The following is a 19,011-nucleotide window of genomic DNA, read 5'->3' as shown; positions in this document are numbered from 1 at the left end:
GTAACATAACTCTACAAATGCTTCGTCGATAGTAAAAAGTTAAACGATTTTAAATATCAATGAGGACAAATTTCTGATTTTGTTACAACATTACAAATATAAAACATATTTTACAATTACCTAATAAGTTTAACAGTCTATACTGCAAACTGTGATACATAAATAGCTGTACATACAACACAACCGATAACAGTGTTTCGATAATGCTTGAGTCATTGTTTTTCACAGTTTTTGACATTCGATCATAAGTGATAAGTCCATATCTGTTACGTCTCTTTGTTCATCGAAAATAAGAACACAGTGTGTTTCCTTATAGCGTAGTATAAATGCAGTGAAATTTTGAAAAACGGAGATCGTTTGCGTACACACAAGATATACATATATATACATATATTTATGTATCGACTGTCATTGTGACTAATAAACGTCAGATGTAATTTACATTGTCAGTAATTTAGTTATAATAAAATGGCTGTGATCGTTGGATTCGTTATTTTATCGTTAATCTCTGTCACACTGTGCAACGTTATTTACTATCAACCTGAAGCTGTACATCTTGCCTATGGAGGTAATATGCACCATATTTTACTTATTATATTTCCTTTTCCTACTGTTATTCTATGTATATTCATCGTCAAAAGAATGACAAAAGTTTTGTCAAAAAAATTAACTTGATATATTCTTTCAGACAATATTCATGATATTGTTGTGACATGGAGCACCAGAAACGATACAGAAGAATCAATCGTGGAATATGGAATAGGAGGATTAATTCTTACAGCGACAGGAAATTCCACTCTCTTTATTGATGGTGGAGATGAAAAACAAAAACAATACATCCATAGAGTATGGTTGAAAAATTTAACACCCAATAGTAAATACCGTAAGTATAATTTTTTATAGTGCATTCCTTTACGTTGGGACTATTTGCTTAATCCTTTATTTAAATTATTTGAACAGTTTATCATTGTGGTAGTAAATATGGATGGTCAAATGTATTCTATGTAAAAACTGCTCCTAAAGACTCGGCAGAATGGTCTCCACAAATTGTTATATTCGGCGACATGGGTAACGAAAATGCTCAGAGTTTGTCAAGATTGCAGGAAGAAGCACAACGTGGACTATACGATGCAGCAATTCATGTAGGAGATTTTGCATATGATATGGACACTGATAATGCACACGTCGGTGATGAATTTATGAAACAAATAGAAGGTGTTGCTGCTTATTTACCTTATATGACAGTACCTGGTAATCATGAAGAAAAGTATAATTTTAGTAATTACAGGTCAGAATGCATTTTAAATGTTAGATTACTAACCAATTCGTTTATAATCCTATTAATATTAATGTAACTTTGGCAGAGCCCGTTTTACGATGCCTGGAGATAGCGAAGGGTTATGGTACAGTTTTAATATTGGACCTGTTCACTTTATAGCTATAGAAACTGAAGCTTATTACTTTATGAATTATGGTATAAAGCAACTTGTTAAACAGTACCAGTGGCTAGAAAAAGATTTAATAGAAGCAAATATGCCTAAGAATAGGTAAGTTCACATTTTTTTTTCTTTTCTATTATGTTTGAGTAAAAATGAACAACAATTATGTACAGAATGCAACGACCATGGATAGTAACATTTGGTCACAGACCAATGTACTGTAGTAATGCGAATGCTGATGATTGCACCAATCACCAAAGTCTTGTCAGAGTTGGATTACCGTTTTTAAATTGGTTCGGACTTGAAGATCTCTTTTTTAAGTATAAAGTAGATTTATTATTGTGGGCTCACGAACATAGTTATGAGCGTATGTGGCCCATGTACAATTTCAAGGTAATGCAAACATACTTTTTTTTAAATAAACTTAATCAATAGTGAGAAAAATAAGAAGAAATAATTACAGGTACAAAATGGTAGTTATGAGGAACCATATAAGAATTACAAGGCACCTGTACACATAGTAACTGGATCAGCAGGGTGTAAAGAAGGCAGAGAAAAGTTTGTTCCACAGAGACCGGAGTGGTCCGCGTATCGCAGTGCGGATTATGGATATACAAGAATGAAAGCATATAATTTGACTCATCTTTATCTCGAGCAGGTATTAAATACTTTGGAAGAAACGGGAATGTTCATTATTTAATTTACAATGTTTTTGATACTAGGTATCGGACGACAAGGAGGGTGCTGTTTTGGATCAAGTTTGGCTCGTAAAGGACGATATTTTGCCAACGTACAATTTAGATTACCTTGCAAATAAAATATAAAGTATAATTTAGGAAATGTTAATTGAAATATTATGTAAACGTCTTCTGTCGTTTTTCTTCAATAATGCACCATATTCTTTTATGGTAAATAACAAAATGGTATATCTGTTAATTTCAAGCAATTGACATTGTGTATACTTTTAGAAAATTCACCTTATTCTTTCTTGCATAAAAACGAATAAACTATACAAATTTACTAATTACAAATGAGATGGAAATTATTAATAATCCATTCGTACAATATAATCCTTTAATTGTTAAAATATAAATATATGTATGTATAATCATCGTAGCATATAATATTAATAATATAATATTAGGGTAGCATTTCATATTTCCATCTGATTCTCACAGTAAATCATTATTTGTCAATGATACATGATGAACAACGCGATCCACACTAAGGGAGAAGAAAAATTTCCTAATTCAATAGCGCTAGTATAACAAAGAAACGCTTTCTTTCGATGCTAAAAATCGATTTTAAATTTACATAATAGTTCACTTAAAGCTGTTAATGTTTCTATGCTTCTACTTTCAAAATGGATAAACCACTTGCCCATTGACTGACTCCTTGCCAAGTATAATTTGCTATTTTGGTTTCTGCTATAACAGTTGACTAATGAATTTAAAAAAAAAAATTAACCAGGAACTGCCCTTCTATATAAATTATCAACAGAGTTGACAATGAAGCCAGGAAGTTTTAAATACCATTTTTTTCTTCTTTTTTTTGTTAAACATAGAACTGTAACTATGGTAATACCGTTCTTTCGCAAAAGAAATGTGCCACTCTGTATAACATAACATAATCGAGGGGATAAACTTAATTTCCGTTTTTCTTATTTTGCTTTTTCCACTTTTCTTTTTCTTAAACAAAAATTCAATCCCCATTATATCGTCGCGACCTACTCAGCAGGTATAAATAGTTGAATCTTATAGTACATTATTTTTCCATGTACAATTTTAACGAATGCACGTATACGCGCACGTATACCACGTGTACAAGCGAATCTGCCATCGGAGATATGTGTTAAAATCTTTCGAAGATGCACAAAAAAGCATCGTAAATTAGCGAAAACTGATATTTCGATTTATCTGCTTTAAAGGAAAAAAAAAAAAGATAAGAAAAATTCTTCCAAACTGTTAGACAAATCACTTTTCGCGATCGAGTGTCTTTGACTTTTCCATGCATTTAGTCATGCTTTTCAATACGCAAATAAAGGAAACGCTTGGTACTGTCAGTGATTAATAGAAACAATGGAAGAAGTTGCTGCTGAGTGACTTTCCTGATACGAAAACTGAGGAAAATGTTCCTGTTCTTCAGCTATCGAATTTAAACCACCTCCACTCCCTAAGAAGCCCTGATCAGGCGGCGTCAGTTCAACACTTTCACCCGTAAATTCGCTATCAAAATATCGGGTATCCGTGTCAGAAGTAACTTGAGGTTTGAAAGGGGGAGGAATTTTTTTCTGTACAAGATCGGACCAATCGATCGACGAGAAGAATGCGTGATCCATAATCTCTTTCGCATCGTTAGGTCCGCCACCTAATCTTTTACTTGGATCTTTTATAAGTAAACCTGCAAACGAATATTAAAGATTAAATAAAATATTTCCCATTTACTTTTCACAGGATGAAGATCAAGTTACACTATTTTTACTTACCACCAAGCATATCTTTCGCTTCGTTACTGATCGTTCTAGGGAATCTTACTTCTTCCATTACAATAAGCGTGAAAAGCTTCTCGTGATCCTTATTATAAAAAGGTAATCGACCACAAATCATTTCGTACATAACAACACCAACACCCCACCAATCTACTGCTCTTCCATAGTCATTGTCTTCGAGCACTTCCGGCGCAAGGTATTCGGGAGTTCCACAAAATGTTTTCGTCGTCCTTCCTAAAAGTTCGTTATCGATACTTTTCGATGTTTTTATACACTCAAAACAGTTCTACTTCAATTTACACGTCGTATTTACCGTACGTTATATCTTCTTTACACAATCCAAAGTCAGCTATTTTAATATGTCCATCCTTATCTAAGAGAAGATTTTCTAGTTTGAGATCACGATAAATTATACCCTGCGAATGAAGGTAGCCTAATGCTGAAATTATTTCAGCGCCATAAAATCGAGTACGGTCCTCGCCGAACACGCGCGAACGTCTTAAATGAAAGAATAACTCCCCGCCATTTACGTACTCCATTACAAAACACAGCCTGTCTGCTGTTTGAAAACTATACTTTAAAGACTGTAAATCAATAAACGTTAAATATAAATTAGCAATAAAATTAATTGAAAAATTATGAAATAACTGCGGAAATACGTACAATTAGGAACGGATGATTAGTGGTACGCAATACTCTATTTTCGGTAAGCGTGTGCGCAACTTCATCTTTACGGATGATCACTTCTTTCCTTAATATTTTTATAGCGTATAAGTGTCCAGTTGCTTTTTCTCTGCAAAGTATCACCTTTCCAAACGTACCTTTCCCCAAAACTTTCAAAAATTCAAAATTTTCAAGGGTCTGAAATAAAAGTTTATCCAAATATTAGAACAAATCGATCCTTCCATCGCAAGGAACAAAGTAATCCACAACAATTGTACACGTACTACTTTCTTCTTCCCTGTACTTTTACTACTCGAGGTTCCTTGAACACTAAACTTTGCGGATAATTCATCGATACTACCACCATCCGCATCTGAAGACACTACACCAACAGATCCGCAAGAATCTGACCTACCGACTCCTGAAGACTCCATATCGACATCTTCCGATGAAGACGAATGTTGCATTTGGGTTTGTTTTTCGCTTGCCAGTCTAGCAGCTACGTACCTATCGGGAAAAGAAATTTTTTAAATGTTGTTTAAGGAAACTTAAACTTTGCGACTGTTACGTGCGACATCCAAAAAATTCAAACCTAATAGCTGCAACCCAATCTTCTCTCTCTTGTTCCGTTTCTACGTGAAAGGTTCTTTCTATTACAGCTGCCCATTGTAAACCTCTTATTACAAAAGTATAAGGTTTAGGTCTATCTACAGACATGATCTGACATCCGCGAACTGTGAAATTATTTAACGGCTGTGCAGAAGCTGCCATTTGTTGATCCGGTTTAGCTTTAAAGCCAACCAGTGTACCGTCATCCATTAAAACAAAATACCTTGACCTCCAGTTTTTTATATGTTCACCTATACATAAAAAACAAAATTTCAATTATTAATTGTCTCTACCAATGTTTACATAATTTTCTTCAATTATTTACGAAAATAATAACATTTAACGTGAACGAAATAAAACGAAGGGACGCAAAAATGAAGGGAATAATTTTTAAAAAATGATATCTAATATCTCTTCAAAGGACATCAATGAATGTAATTTTGACATCTTCTTAAACAGGGAATCGCATAATTTAAAACATCAGGTGTGAATATAAGAAATAGTGATTGAATTTCATATCACTGATCAGCTTAGTATAAAACGATAAAGTAAATACAAATATTATGAAAGTGCTCTGCAGTACCGCGTTTTTGCAGCCAGCCTTCTTTAACGACACGCTGACCGCCGCCACCGGACGCTGCGACGTTCATCGCTGCGTCCCCCATAACTTCTCTCTTAATGCGCACTTATGGAAAGAATCCAGATACTTCGTGTTTCCGTCCAAGCTCAATATTCCACAAAAATTGGCGAAATACAACAGCAAGGATGGCACGAGTATACAAACTTGAGCAATCATAGATACACGTTTGGCAGGTAAACTCGACTATACTCTGTGATCGGCAGACGCACTAATGCGCACTAACTAGCATTGCCTCCTTGTATTCCGGAGATGGCGCATCAATCGATTACAAATAAAGAAGAATTCTCATGAACAACGCTTGCCTAATTTCAATCAACATTGGTGCATCCGATGCAACTATTGTCGTCAATATCATCTTTCTATGCATTCTATCCTTTTAGACAAGCATGCGCAAAACCTTTTGTTTATTATGGTTTATTATATATATAAATGTATCTATAGAAGGACGCATATGTATTTAATAAAAAATAAACACTATTTCTTTGAAATAAATTAAAATATTTAATCGTATATGCCACTGTATGATTATCCGTGCAGTTATGGGGTAACTGGAAATCTGGAAATGATCAGTGATTTTGAATTCTTATATTTAAATGATTAACTACTTTGAATTACTTCTATCTAAAATTCTGAATAAAAGCATATAATTTCAACAAATTTCAACTCTAAAAACAAATAATTAAAACGTTTTATGTAATTAGTCAAATGAATTATTTTATATAATGATTTAAACGTTCATATATAGAAATTACAATTGTATCACAAATCCCATCGTTTTATGTATAATTTTTTACCGTGTCTTTAATAAAAATTAATCACAGAGCAAATTTGTATAAGCAAGTATCTTCACCATAAATTTATGTTTCCTTTTCATATATTTAATTAAACTTATCTACCTCCCACTCTCGGATATCAGTTGTCATTTCTGTCATTGGATTATTGGCCGTCGTTTACAGAAACCGTGGCTCGATTTAACCCATATTCTTATCTTTTCAATAGTATTGTGTGATGTTGATTTTAAAAGAACTATAATTTAAAAAAATGAAGTGCATCTGTGATGTGTTATAAGTAAAAATATCTGAACACAAGATACACTAACTAAGTTACTAAGGTTAAAATTATGTGTAATCGATATTTACTTGTACAAAGATAGAAGAATTTTGTATTAAAATATAATCAGGGAGATGGGTCCTCCTCCGGTTGTGACGGGCGTATCTCCTAAAGAAGGTCCTCCCGGAACTCGTGTAATAGTCCGTGGTGAATTTTTGGGTAACAAGGCACAGGATCTTATAGGTTAATTTCACTTGTAATAAAGTAGTTAAAAATGTTCTGCTTTTTTAAATATACTTCATTATTCATGCAATGTTTATTCCATTTAGGTTTGACGATATGTGGATGTGATTGTCTTCTGTCAGCGGAATGGAAATCTTCTAACAAAATTATTGCTAGATCGGGACCTTGTAAAGGTCGTGGAGATATTATAGTAACTACCCGTAGTGGAGGACAGGGAACATCAACAGTACAATTTCGTGGTTACCATGAAACTATAGGTCCTATGAAAGAATCTGCAGTTTGGGTCGAAGAAGCTCCTATGCAAAGTTTTGTATGGGGAAGAAGAACACTGTCCCCAACTAATTATCAACAAGAAGATCCTCTAGGTTTAAGCGTAGAAGGCAACGAGTATGTTAATAGAATAAACATTATATTTTTTGATCAGTTTAACACATTGACTGCCAACTATGAGATAACTCGTAGTTTGCGTTATTGCCTAGGCCCTAGGACACCAACTATATAGTTATCCTGTACTTTGTGCACAAATTGACTCGTTGTTGGCTTCTGCAAAGAGCTTTCTGTTACGTACCGTGGCAGTCAACGTGTTAACACAAATCACTTTCACATACTTTTTTCCAGCAAAAAGTTTCCTGAAGATGAATTAATAGAATTATTTGGAGAAGGTAGCGGTGATCTTACCAGTGAAAAGTTTCACCCTGGATGGTTTTTATTGCAACACCATCATGCGACCACTTTTGAAGACTTGAAAGCTGGGTTGGCGTATCTTAAGAGAAAAGTAAATTCGCAGAAAGAAGGTCAACTATCATTTTTGAAGGTAATCAGTCAAAAAACAAAAACATATTTAATGTCTACAATGTTGCTTGATGTTTTAAATAATATTTTAGGCTAATGTAGGCTCGGTAGTAGAACAATTAGACACAATAATGTTGTTGAAAGAACAGTTTGAAAGTGATATAAAAACCTATGGCAATGATCCTACTGAAAAATTAGAAAAATCTATTCAGAGGTCTATGTCAGAGGCTAACAAATTATTTGACGATGTACTAGCAAGAAGAGACAGAGCAGATGCAACGAGAAATGCCCTAGCTGTAATGCAAAGATACAAGTTCCTTTTTTGTATGCCAGTTAATATAGACAAGAATATAAAACGGAGTAATTACGATCTTGTAATTAACGATTACGCTAGAGTAAAGAATTTATTTAAAAACACAGAAATTGATGTTTTCAAACAAGTGTTACAAAAAATCGACGATAAAATTGATATGCTTAAAGTGCATCTAAGGAAAAAGCTTGAAGAAATGCCTTTCAGTTTGGAGGAGCATAAAAAGATAATCAGAAATCTTATTAATTTGGAAGCCGAAGGAGATCCAGCTTGGGATGCAATAGGTATTTATACATGATAACGTATATCATGAAGCACTAACAAAATATAGCACTAACAAAATTACCTTTTCCCAGTTTCACATTCAAATTACTTAAAGAAAAGTATTACCGCCTGTATGCAAGAACATTTAGAAATCGATAACTTGACTGGAGAGGATTCGAATAAAATGAAATCGGCGCAGAATAATAAACAGTTAAAATCAAACAAAAATGATACAACTAATGTTCCGCCACAAATATCGTGTGTTGAAGCTATTTGTGACATAATAGTTGAACAGTTACCCGATTTATGGAGATTAGGTCAAAGTTATTTTACAGGACAGTTGCACGTTGCAGTGGATGCAGAGAAACAAATTCCGTTCAAGGTACGGTATGGAGTATAGTAGGCTTTCCTATGATAAATGGTGATATCCTGGGTGCTCCCTTCCCCTGCGCCTGTCTTCTCCCCTTAGACGTTCCCGAGGAGAATGAAGAATTCGTGAAATTACAATGATTGAAATGTACGGCTTCTTTCCATTACAAAAAAATATTTTGATGTAGAATTTAGTATTGTCAAGCATGCAGCATGCTATGGAAGCAATGAGAGGTATATGTAGCAACGATTTGGACGCCATATGGCTTTTGCACATCTTACGCAGGATTAGACAAATGTATGCTTCGTTAATTCATCTGGATTTGCCAAACGAAGCATTGGATATTTTCGGAAAATTTATACTCGACTTAAGGTATGAAACATTGCACAGATATTCATTTTTGTTATTGTAATAAACTAAAGAAGTTTTAAATCAGGTTGCAGTGTCTCGGGGCTCTTTTTAAACAAACCGCAGAAAGTATATCAGCTTTACATAAAAAGGAATCGTGGCAAATGGAATATTTAAACGAAGATGGTGGCCTTACGAAAGTGGTAAGTGTTTCTCGTTTCGTAAACATTAAGATAAGGTACATGTTTTGTGATTAAATATATTTTTAATTTTAAATAGCCATACCTATTTGAAGAAATGGTTATGGAAGTTTCGAAACGAGCACGAGAGAAAGTGGTCGCTTGTGGTCCTCGTGAAGGAGCATTGTTTGCCAATCCTGCGCATCAAAATTTATATTACAATTCTATCAAAACATTGTTCACATCGTTTACGCGATGTCTACAGAGTTTGGCATTTAGCGGGTGCGAAGAAGCTCTAGATGATGACGAGTCTTCCGTTTCCCAATTGGTTGGTTCCCCTTCCGGGTATAAAAGCAAGGGCAACAAACATCAAGGCCCAGTAAGTTTTGTAGTGTGTACCTAATATATGTATGTATACAGGGTGTCCCAAAAAGAGTGTTAGTCCTTTAAGGGGGTGGCAGCTGGGGTAAATCTGAATAACATTTTGGCAAAAGAAAATCGCTACCCCAGCTACCACTCCCTTAAGGGACTGACACTCTTTCTGGGACATCCTTTATATTTATAAAGGAAGATAATCAATCTTAATACCATATGTTATACAGTGTGTCCCGCGTAACTGGAAACACTCCATTATTTCCTAAACTATTAAAGATACCAGAAATTGCTTCGGTGGTCATTGCATGGTAAGAGGGGGCAACATTTTGACGTAGACGAATTTTTTTTTGCATTGTTATTTTCAAAAATATAATAGTAAAGTTTGGTTTTTTAAATGGAACTATATATTTTTCTTTCGATCATTTGATAGTGTTTTTGAAGTCGAATTCATTAAGCTTGCATGTATACACTTGATTTTCATTTGTTTTCGAGATATTACGCTGACAAATTTGGAGATTTTTCACGGAAAAAATTCACTTCAGTGGGAAATATCAGCAGGGGTCCTGTTCGCGTCTAAAGTTTGGGCCTGCCGTCCCGCTGGCCTCCCGTGGTATCCATTTCAAATGGTACTGCTTAACACGAACAGGACCCATGCTGATATTTCCCACTGAAGTGAATATTTCCCATGAAAAATCTCCAAATTTGTTAGCGCAATATCTCGAAAACAAATGAAAATAAAGTGTATACATGCAAGCTGAATTCGACTTCAAAAACTCTATCAAATGATCGAAAGAAAAATATATAGTTCCATTTAAAAAACCAAACTTTGCCATTATATTTTTGAAAATAATAATGTAAAACAAAATTCGTCTACGTCAAAATATTGCCCCCTCTTACCATGCAATGACCACCAAAGCAATTTCTTGTATCTTTAATAGTTTAGGAAATAATGGAGTGTTTCCAGTTACGCGAGACACACTGTATATATTAATTATCGTTACAAAAAATAAATAAATAAATAAATAAATACAATTTGTAGCATCTTTTGAAGTCAGTAATGTATTTTAGCATTACTTCTGAATTTTTTATCAGACGTGGGAACAATGCCTGTTAATCTCGTTAAGTAATATTCGCTATACACTGAACACCATCCTACCAAGAATTGGAGACGCATTAAAGGATCTGGATTATCCAAGTTTATCAAACGCGGTTGGATGGAACTCTGATTGGACGCAACTAGAAACATTGGATACCGCTGTCTTGGATGCATACTTGGAACGTCGTTGCGATCCATTAGTCGGTACAATCGAGCCGAGCATGTATCTAGGCGGTTTAGAATGGGACTTTGAAACTGAGCCCACTCACGTGAGACCGTATGCGCAAGAAATCTTGGCAAATTTAATCGGAGTTCATGCAGAAGTATTTACCATTTCATCCTCAGCTAAATTGGATTTTAGAAACACGGCTTTTATTTATCGTAACGCTTTCTTTTTCTTACAGGTACGTCGTGTCGCGCCAGCTTTATTGCAGCGAGTATTGTCACATATAGTAGAAACTGTAGCGGAAGAACTTGCAAGACTTATGTCATGCGTGACTCAATTTCGACCGGCCGGAGTTGTACAAGCACGAACAGACATTATATTTTTACGAAATGCTTTACAATTTTACAGTACGACAAGGGCGAAGTAAGTATTCGCTTTTCGTTAGCGCTGGTTATCTTACAGTTAAAATACAACTATGTCTTTTTTTTTCTAATCTTATTTTTACCTTTTAGAAACTTCTTCGAAGAAGCTTTAGATGCAATACCACAACCTATTAGCAAAGAAGATTGCATGCGAGTCGACATGCTGTTATCAAAAGTGGCAACATCCATGCATTTACAATTGTCGTGTCTTGCCAGTGATACAAAAAATAATACTCCTACGTTGATTGCTGATCCTAATCGTGTTACCACTGTATAGTTGTACTAGTAACGTAAGCATCTAAGTAAGTAAATCACTACATTTACCAACATTATGTTTTTATAACGTACAGTAAAATCTCTCTAGTTGTCCGTAAGCTGAGAAGCGAGAGTGGAGAATATGGGCAGGGTAGACACGATTTCTCGAGTCTTACGGCTGCTTTTGATCTTCGGCAACAAGCCGTAGAAGAGTTTAAAAAAATCTATATGTTATAGGTACCAAATCGGCCTAGTTTAGCCAGTAAAGTAGATTTCCTGTTTTTTATAAATCTGCAAATATCTCGGAAACTATGCGAAATATGGCAAAATATCAAGAGACCTTTTTGGTTAACCTTTACTAAAAGGTGGGACACAAATCCGGATGGGTCATATGTCATTGGAAAGCCCTTGATGAGAGGAACACAATGGTGTGGGTGGGAGGACTTAAATATGTGACCTTGACCCGGTAGAGGTCAAATATATATATTCAGTTTACTCAAAAGCTCGACGTTAAATCCGGATGGGTCATATGTCATTGGAAAGCCCTTAACAAGAGGAACACAATGGTGTGGATGGGAGGTCTTAAATATATGACCTTGATCCGCTAGAGGTCAAAAACTAAAATGCCCCAAAACATATAAATTCATTAACTTTTTTTTTTCTTATTTAACGAGGCGAAATCTTCGAAAAAGACACCCTAACCCAACCTAACCTAACCTAACCTAAATATGGCGGTGATGGTGCTGTATCTGCGGTGATTTGCACGTTACACAGCAACATTCGCTTTTTTATCATAATCCAGCGTCAGGAGCGGGTCTACCTGGACGAAAACCTCTCGCACAACAAAATTAACATAATTTTAGTTTTTGACCTCTAGCGGGTCAAGGTCACATATTTAAGCCCTCCCACCCACACCACTGTGTTCCTCTCGTCAAGGGCTTTCCAATGACATATGACCCATCCGAATTTGCGTCCCACCTTTTGGTAAAGTCCAACCACCTTTTTTGTAAAAAATTAAATTTCCAACTATTTACGTCCTATGACATTTTTTCATCAGCTGCGTAGTTTTTGAGATATATCAAATTTCTCTAAAAATATGTCAATGTGTCATTATTCCATTTAAATCGCCCCCTAACTCTCACCAAAAAAGCCGCGTTGTGTATCGCGTGACTAACTCGAACGAACAGACCATGAGCGTCAGGTGAAAAATACATAGGCGTAGGACGAAACCGATGGACACTGTCAGCAGGGCAACGAAGAGACAACTAGGGAGATTTTACTGTACTCCACTCCTTGCATCTATTACTGCCGCAATCCAGTCATCGTGGATAAAATGTTATTGGAACTATGATTTACGAGTGAAAATATATGTTCTGGTTTTCTTATTCGTGTTTCTTCACTAGTTGCAAAGTGCCAGTATCCGCAACCAGTAATACAGTATCGCCTGAAAATACATTTATATTTCTAGTGTATTCTCCGTTTTCATTTTCTTTTTAACACGTTGAACGCCACGGGGGTCACCGGTGACCGGCATCACAAATCACACGCAGTTCAAGATAGAAAAATATTATTTTCAATAGTATTGTTATTATATTAATAATGAAAGGTACCAAATTAAAAGCTTGAAGATTAATTATTCCTATTCTTAATAATTCCTGCTTTAATGCTCTAATTATTATGCTCTAATGCCCATTTTGCCAACGTGTTAAAAATACTAAAATTTTACCTGTTCGAAAATATTGTGTAGCTTTGTTAGCGCCCACGATACAAGGAAGCCCGTATTCTCTAGCTATTACAGCTCCATGGCTTATAAGTCCTCCTAATTCCGTAACTATTCCACTCAGTAATGAAAAATATGGACTCCAAGCAATGTCAGTAGAACGAGTAATTAGAATATCACCGTGTTGTATAGCGTTCGCTTCTGATACATCTGTTATTACACATGCTCTGCCAACAATGGAACCACCACATGCCGAAGTTCCTTCAATCTTCACATTACCATCGCTTATTGGTACATCTATACTTTTCTGTAACACAGGAATAACTGCTTCTTTTTATTTCTCTGTAGTACGTAAATTATTATAAAATAAAATAGGATAATTTACCTTTATAGGGTTCAGCATGCCAATGTTAAATTCTGGATATTCGAATTCTTTTAATTTAGGAAAAATTCGTTTTCTGCGACAAGCTCTAAAAAATGTATAAAAATGCGTCAGTGATTTGAAAGATTTTGAAATATCATAAAATTTCAATGATTCTATTACTTTTGTACTAATATTGCACTACGCTGATTTAAAGTTTCTCCTATTTCCTCGATCGTTAAGAAAAATATTAGATCCTCTGAAGGTATATATTCTTCTAAAACCATCAGTTTTCCTAATCTTCTAAAAGCTATTCTGAATTTGTGTATCACATTTACAAAAATTGATTTAGTTAGCTCTCTACGCATAACAGCTTTTCTGCAGAAAGGTGTAATTTTTCTAAGGAGCCATTTAGAAATCGCTGATTTTGGTGTTTTTAATAATGTTACTGTTTCTTCCACGCTGAGTACTTTACTTGGACTGCTCGTTTCCTGGATTGATATCATTGTCTAGGAAAAATATAATTTGATTCACTGATGTGTTCTCATTGTATTTATGGAAATAACTCAATCAAGTTTACCTGAAGCGTGGCGATGAGATTCTCACGCCTAAGATCCCATGGTTCTGAGATAAAGTCCATCTCCTGAATACATCTATGTCCATGCTCTTTAAGAAATTTGTCCAATTCTTCTGCAGCAGCTGGGCAATTAATTTTCAACCAATCAGTTCCTTTTGTAGGTTCAACTATTTTAAATTCCTCATCCTTTTCATCTTTCTTTATGTAAGTTATAATCTTTTTAAGGCTCATCACCATCTCGGTACCAATAATATCGCTGCATGAACTCAATAAAAGCGCAATGTCTGAAAAGTGCTCTGGTACGAAGTCTGTGTAACCGCTTATCAGTAGTGTCATTGCGAACATTTGATAACCGATACTAACTCTCGATGCATGCGAATGATAATCTGCTTGCTGAAATTTCATGCAATTCAATAATATATTAATTAAAACATTATAATATATAAAAACCTACCGGTCTGAAACAATCCTTCAATCTCCGAGTGATTTCATCGTACAAACTGTGCGCGGTAGAAAATTCTTCTGCTTTTAAATTTAAATTTTTACAAGCTTCCACCGCAGTTCTTTCTATTCTACCGTTTTGTATCATTTCTTTTATCATCTTTATTATTTCAAACATTTGAAATCTTGCAGTGGCTATACCGTTTCTTTCACACGCGATTCTATGATGTTCCGGTGTTATTACCACTTTCCCGCTAAGTGCAATATCTATGATCTTATTCTGAAGCGTTATTTTCTTAGCAGGCCTTCGTAGAAACGTCTGTTAATAAGAATACATAATTTATAACATACGTATTGTAAATTTCATTACATTCTTTAGTATAACTTACGGCATAATAATTGATGGTGTTTCTCATGGTGACTATGTTGAAACAGGTTTGATTTTTCGTTCCAATCTCATCGTTCAAATTTGAATTGAACGTTGAAGGAAGAATAGATGCTGTTAAGGGTGATATTGGATGTGGGAATACCTCGCCGATATTAGCAAATGTGTTGAAGTCAATATCGCTAGAAACACCTGTTCCTAATTCGTGTATCAGTTCGAATTCTGTCCACATGTATAACGTAGTAATAGGACGAGCTTGAAGTAAATAGATCTCCTCGTCGATCACTGCCCATTCTATGTCCCTACCACTGCCGAACAGAGTCTCTAAATTTATTCCTATAGCAGCTAATCGTAAAGCTACTTTGTCTGGCAAGCAAACTGATTTCCTCTCTTGATCGTCCAATTTAACTGTAACTACTCCATCGCCACTTGCCAAAATCTTTTCCTTCTTATTCCCTGCTGTCGAACTTTTTACAGCTAATTTATTATCCCAACTTTTGTGAACGACTATAGTATCAGGTTCAACCGCTGCCGATACAACCGTCTACATAAAACATAAAAATATCACTGATTGTAGCATTCCATGGCTATAACATACAGTGGTACCTCGGTATACGACCTTAATCCGTTCCTGATGTTTGGACTTATACCAAACCAACCTTTCCCATAAGAAGTAATGTAAAAATGATTAATCCGTTCTCATGTAAAAAGAACTACTATTGATATTATACCTACATTAATGGGGTTGTAAAATAATTTAAACACTGTTTACGTCATGAACAGCATTTAAACGATTTCCTAGAAGTTTATAAAAAATATTCACTGGTTTATTTAACATAATTAATTTGTAAAATATAAATGTAACCTAATGATAGATTCTAAATTAACAAACCAAATGGAATAAATTTTATTGCCTCCTGTTTTGCGGTTATAGTTATATGATATTCTTACTTGTATGATCAGTCAGTTAATAATACATCAATTCTGAATATAATTCATTTAAGTTTTCCTCTCAGATAATTATTTAAAAATGACGCAAAATTCATAGAAAAAATTTATTAAAGTAGACGTATACCGAGCTACCACTGTACTTTTCTTTCTTTTTCTTTTCAACAATACCTCTCCTAGTCCATAATTAGCTGTAATAATAATATTTGAGGGATCGCCGGTGGTTGGATGTCTAGTGAACATTACACCAGCTGCATCAGGATTTACCATTTTTTGCACACAAACTCCCATAGATGCTTTTATAAACATGCCATGTTGTTGCCTGGTATAGAAATGATTTAACGTTAATGTTACAGATTTTACAAAGACTAATTGTACTTACTGTGTTTGGAATTACCTATACTTAACACTTTGATACGAAAACAAACTCGCCCAACACATAGCTATACTTTTGATAATATTATCCGCCCCTTGAACACCTAAATATGTTGAATTCTGTCCAGCTGCGGAGGTTTCCTCGCTATCTTCACCTACAGCACTAGATCTTATTGCATATCTAGGTGATTTATCATCATCTACTGACTCCAGATTTTCTATTCCTTTCAAAACCGCATTTCTAATCTTATCAGCTAAAGGAGTTGATTGAATAATACTCATTGCTCTGAAAATACAGATAATAAATATCTCTAAACAGAAAATATTTATGATTTTAATAAATTAAATAAGTTACTCGTTGCAGCGTTTTTGAAGATCACCGTTCTTTCTACCGACACTGACGTCCTCAATGTCACTGATTATTTCTTGTAATTCTTTATATGTATTTAATTGCAATTCCAGGGCAAAAACAGTTACGCAAAATCCTCTCGGTACAACGTACTATAACAATAAATAGAAATCCAAGTACATTTGTAAATACAATAATATTCATAACACTTACTTCTACATCCCTTATCGCGGTTAATATTGCAAGAGAAAATCCTTTTCCACCGACAATATTTTCATTTTGACATTTCTCATCATTAAAGTATAAAACATAATCATTTCTTTGTGCAGGTATGTTGAGTTCTTTCAAAAACTGTAACTGTTTAGGCAGTTTTGTACGACATGGTCCAGTATAAGGAGACCATAATTGTATTAATCCAGAACCTATTTAAAACTCTTATCTGTTAGATACTGCTCTATGAAATGTTATATTAAAATATTCCAGTAATCATACCCTCTTTCCCATTGACTTCTAACTTTACAGTAGCAATTTTATTTATCCAGTTCCATGGTTGACCATAATATAATGTTATTGGATCGTTACCCTTTAAAACGATATTATACTCTTTACCGTCGACTGAAATTAAACGCGTAATCTATTATTTGTAGATTTAAACACGAATCATTTATATAAATTGCAATTAACCTTCGAATCCCACTTTGTGCATAGAGTTAGCATTAAACTTTCCTTGGGTGAAATCAGATAACTTGAAGTCTATTTTCTCTATCTCGTATATTTCTTCATTACTATGTTTAAACTGACCAAACTGCAGTCTGTAAGCAAATTATTTTCATTTAATTAATTGAAGATTATGGTATATGAAAGTGTAATGTATATATAAATTTACTGTGGAAAGCTGTGTTTTGTACTGCCCACGCCAAGGTAATATATATCCCCAAATGGCATTACAACGAATAAAGTAACTGATTCGTGAAATTCATGTTTTCCCCAACGATGCTGGTGAAGTCCACGCAAATACATTGTAGAAACAGACGCATCTTTGTACGTTACTTGTCCCAACATCGATCCCATTTGATCAAAACCTGCGTTATCGAATGATTTTCTGTGAACATTAAACATAGTGTATTATTTTAATAAATGAAAATCAAATTGTAACTGTATGCTTTTGCATTTATCGAATACATTTTATTTATCCATTTGAAACTCCATGGTTCACTCGCTAATACTTCAGCATGCAATTTAGAACTCCAATCTTCTGGCCATTTTAAAGGATATGAACTTTTAATAAATCTAAACAAAGATCATCAGTTTAGCGTTAAATAAAATTGTTTAAATAGTATGATAAACATTTTTCCTTTTATATTTACAAGAAATTCAAACGAACGTGATCAATATTATCACCGCGAGCTAAGTTCCGAAGCATGCCATTATAAACTATCCTCCAACGTTTTTGAAATTCTAAAAATTCAATTTTAAGTCCACCTGCAATCCACTCCTGATTTAAACCGCTTACCAATGTAGTGTCCGGATAGTCTGTTGATAAAATTAATAATATTATGCTGTATTTTAATAAGAGAAATGTTGATTGTTGGCAAACAAAGATTCTTTTTTACCGGGCAAAACATATAGCTGACCATCAGATGTAGAAAGCTGCAGTGATACTTCAGTCAGTTGAAATTTTCTGTGAGAAAATTTAACAAATAAGGAGTTACCTTTCTGATCTGTGCCATAGAAAAGTACACTGTTGTTGCTCTAAATATAATATAAATGAAGGAAATATATTGTAAAATGAATCAGTCTGAATCTTAATTTAGTGAAGTAAATAATACTTACATCTTCATGTTTGATTTTTAAATTTTCTAAAACATTTTTTCCAGAATGATGCAAATTCCTGTCTCGTTTCTTTTTCAGATTAATACAACACTCTGCCCACCAACGTTTTAGTGAGAAGTAAACATCTAAAAGAAGTTTCTATGAATAGTTTCATACCTGTTTTATTAACAATAGTTAATTGCAAAAGCTTACCTTCTTTAGTGTATTTTCGTTTTTTTATCGCTTTAATCCAAAAGTATAGTTGTAAAGTAAAAAAAATGAAAAATAAAATTTGAACGACATACAGAATGTTTGCCATTCTGTATTCGGTAAT

General features: G+C 34.3%; 4 protein-coding genes across 10 annotated transcripts; 2 read left to right on the top strand and 2 right to left on the bottom strand.

Moving 5' to 3' along the window:
• The first annotated feature begins 5 nt into the window (after nt 1-5).
• On the top strand, nt 6-2,470 carry LOC114878602 (acid phosphatase type 7). Its single transcript, XM_029192598.2, has 7 exons — nt 6-568; nt 689-883; nt 961-1,288; nt 1,365-1,547; nt 1,613-1,832; nt 1,903-2,097; nt 2,162-2,470. Exons 1-7 carry the CDS (start codon nt 469-471, stop codon nt 2,261-2,263), a joined length of 1,323 nt encoding a protein of 440 aa, XP_029048431.2. The 5' UTR covers nt 6-468; the 3' UTR covers nt 2,264-2,470.
• Nucleotides 2,471-3,164: 694 nt separating this feature from the next.
• Nucleotides 3,165-6,071, bottom strand: LOC114878601 (RAC serine/threonine-protein kinase). Its single transcript, XM_029192597.1, has 7 exons — nt 5,783-6,071; nt 5,183-5,450; nt 4,875-5,097; nt 4,591-4,788; nt 4,241-4,511; nt 3,925-4,161; nt 3,165-3,839 (listed from the first exon to the last, which is right to left on the bottom strand). The coding sequence occupies exons 1-7, from the start codon at nt 5,862-5,864 to the stop codon at nt 3,499-3,501; spliced, it is 1,620 nt and encodes a 539-aa protein (XP_029048430.1). The 5' UTR covers nt 5,865-6,071; the 3' UTR covers nt 3,165-3,498.
• Nucleotides 6,072-6,629: 558 nt separating this feature from the next.
• LOC114878572 (exocyst complex component 2) lies at nt 6,630-18,866 on the top strand. Of its 3 annotated transcripts, none has more exons than XM_029192519.2 (11): nt 6,630-7,132; nt 7,219-7,519; nt 7,751-7,946; nt 8,017-8,518; nt 8,591-8,880; nt 9,056-9,240; nt 9,305-9,419; nt 9,496-9,774; nt 10,863-11,455; nt 11,545-11,756; nt 18,777-18,866. In XM_029192519.2, the coding sequence occupies exons 1-10, from the start codon at nt 7,024-7,026 to the stop codon at nt 11,729-11,731; spliced, it is 2,757 nt and encodes a 918-aa protein (XP_029048352.2). In that variant the 5' UTR covers nt 6,630-7,023; the 3' UTR covers nt 11,732-11,756; nt 18,777-18,866. The 3 variants fall into 3 exon arrangements, with proteins under 3 accessions (XP_029048352.2, XP_029048353.2, XP_029048351.2); XM_029192520.2 differs by lacking the exon at nt 18,777-18,866 and having other exon boundaries at nt 6,633-7,132; nt 10,863-11,189; nt 11,271-11,455; nt 11,545-11,783; XM_029192518.2 differs by lacking the exon at nt 18,777-18,866 and having other exon boundaries at nt 6,634-7,132; nt 11,545-11,783.
• On the bottom strand, nt 11,873-19,003 carry LOC114878570 (putative phosphoenolpyruvate synthase). 5 transcript variants are annotated; one of them, XM_029192511.2, is made up of 19 exons: nt 18,891-19,003; nt 18,699-18,823; nt 18,479-18,617; nt 18,233-18,398; nt 18,048-18,155; nt 17,752-17,967; nt 17,550-17,677; nt 17,358-17,480; nt 17,079-17,287; nt 16,872-17,017; nt 16,539-16,802; nt 16,313-16,463; nt 15,198-15,737; nt 14,822-15,127; nt 14,371-14,760; nt 13,974-14,299; nt 13,815-13,899; nt 13,436-13,736; nt 11,873-13,153 (listed from the first exon to the last, which is right to left on the bottom strand). In XM_029192511.2, exons 1-19 carry the CDS (start codon nt 18,994-18,996, stop codon nt 13,092-13,094), a joined length of 3,891 nt encoding a protein of 1,296 aa, XP_029048344.2. In that variant the 5' UTR covers nt 18,997-19,003; the 3' UTR covers nt 11,873-13,091. The 5 variants fall into 5 exon arrangements, with proteins under 5 accessions (XP_029048344.2, XP_046143789.1, XP_029048348.2 ...); XM_046287833.1 differs by lacking the exon at nt 18,891-19,003 and having other exon boundaries at nt 18,479-18,515; nt 18,578-18,617; nt 18,699-18,788; XM_029192513.2 differs by lacking the exon at nt 11,873-13,153 and having other exon boundaries at nt 13,643-13,753.
• Nucleotides 19,004-19,011: the final 8 nt, after the last annotated feature.

This window comes from Osmia bicornis, chromosome 11, assembly GCF_907164935.1.
Source record: "Osmia bicornis bicornis chromosome 11, iOsmBic2.1, whole genome shotgun sequence".
Lineage (NCBI taxonomy): Eukaryota > Metazoa > Arthropoda > Insecta > Hymenoptera > Megachilidae > Osmia > Osmia bicornis.
This window is presented reverse-complemented; position numbering and strand designations above follow the sequence as displayed.

Excerpts from the sequence above, each read along its gene's own strand:
- LOC114878602 (XM_029192598.2), top strand. The coding sequence starts at position 469 with ATGGCTGTGATCGTTGGATTCGTTATTTTATCGTTAATCTCTGTCACA. Across the intron at positions 1,833-1,902 it reads GGCCCATGTACAATTTCAAG|GTACAAAATGGTAGTTATGA; the intron begins GTAATGCAAACA and ends AAATAATTACAG. Across the intron at positions 2,098-2,161 it reads CTCATCTTTATCTCGAGCAG|GTATCGGACGACAAGGAGGG; the intron begins GTATTAAATACT and ends TTTTGATACTAG.
- LOC114878601 (XM_029192597.1), bottom strand. The coding sequence starts at position 5,864 with ATGGGGGACGCAGCGATGAACGTCGCAGCGTCCGGTGGCGGCGGTCAG. Across the intron at positions 5,098-5,182 it reads GATTGGGTTGCAGCTATTAG|GTACGTAGCTGCTAGACTGG; the intron begins GTTTGAATTTTT and ends TTTTCCCGATAG. Across the intron at positions 4,789-4,874 it reads GTACAGGGAAGAAGAAAGTA|ACCCTTGAAAATTTTGAATT; the intron begins GTACGTGTACAA and ends CTTTTATTTCAG.
- LOC114878572 (XM_029192519.2), top strand. The coding sequence starts at position 7,024 with ATGGGTCCTCCTCCGGTTGTGACGGGCGTATCTCCTAAAGAAGGTCCT. Across the intron at positions 9,420-9,495 it reads ATGGTGGCCTTACGAAAGTG|CCATACCTATTTGAAGAAAT; the intron begins GTAAGTGTTTCT and ends AATTTTAAATAG. Across the intron at positions 11,456-11,544 it reads TACAGTACGACAAGGGCGAA|AAACTTCTTCGAAGAAGCTT; the intron begins GTAAGTATTCGC and ends TTTACCTTTTAG.
- LOC114878570 (XM_029192511.2), bottom strand. The coding sequence starts at position 18,996 with ATGGCAAACATTCTGTATGTCGTTCAAATTTTATTTTTCATTTTTTTT. Across the intron at positions 14,761-14,821 it reads TGAAGGATTGTTTCAGACCG|CAAGCAGATTATCATTCGCA; the intron begins GTAGGTTTTTAT and ends ATGAAATTTCAG. Across the intron at positions 13,737-13,814 it reads GCATGCTGAACCCTATAAAG|AAAAGTATAGATGTACCAAT; the intron begins GTAAATTATCCT and ends CCTGTGTTACAG.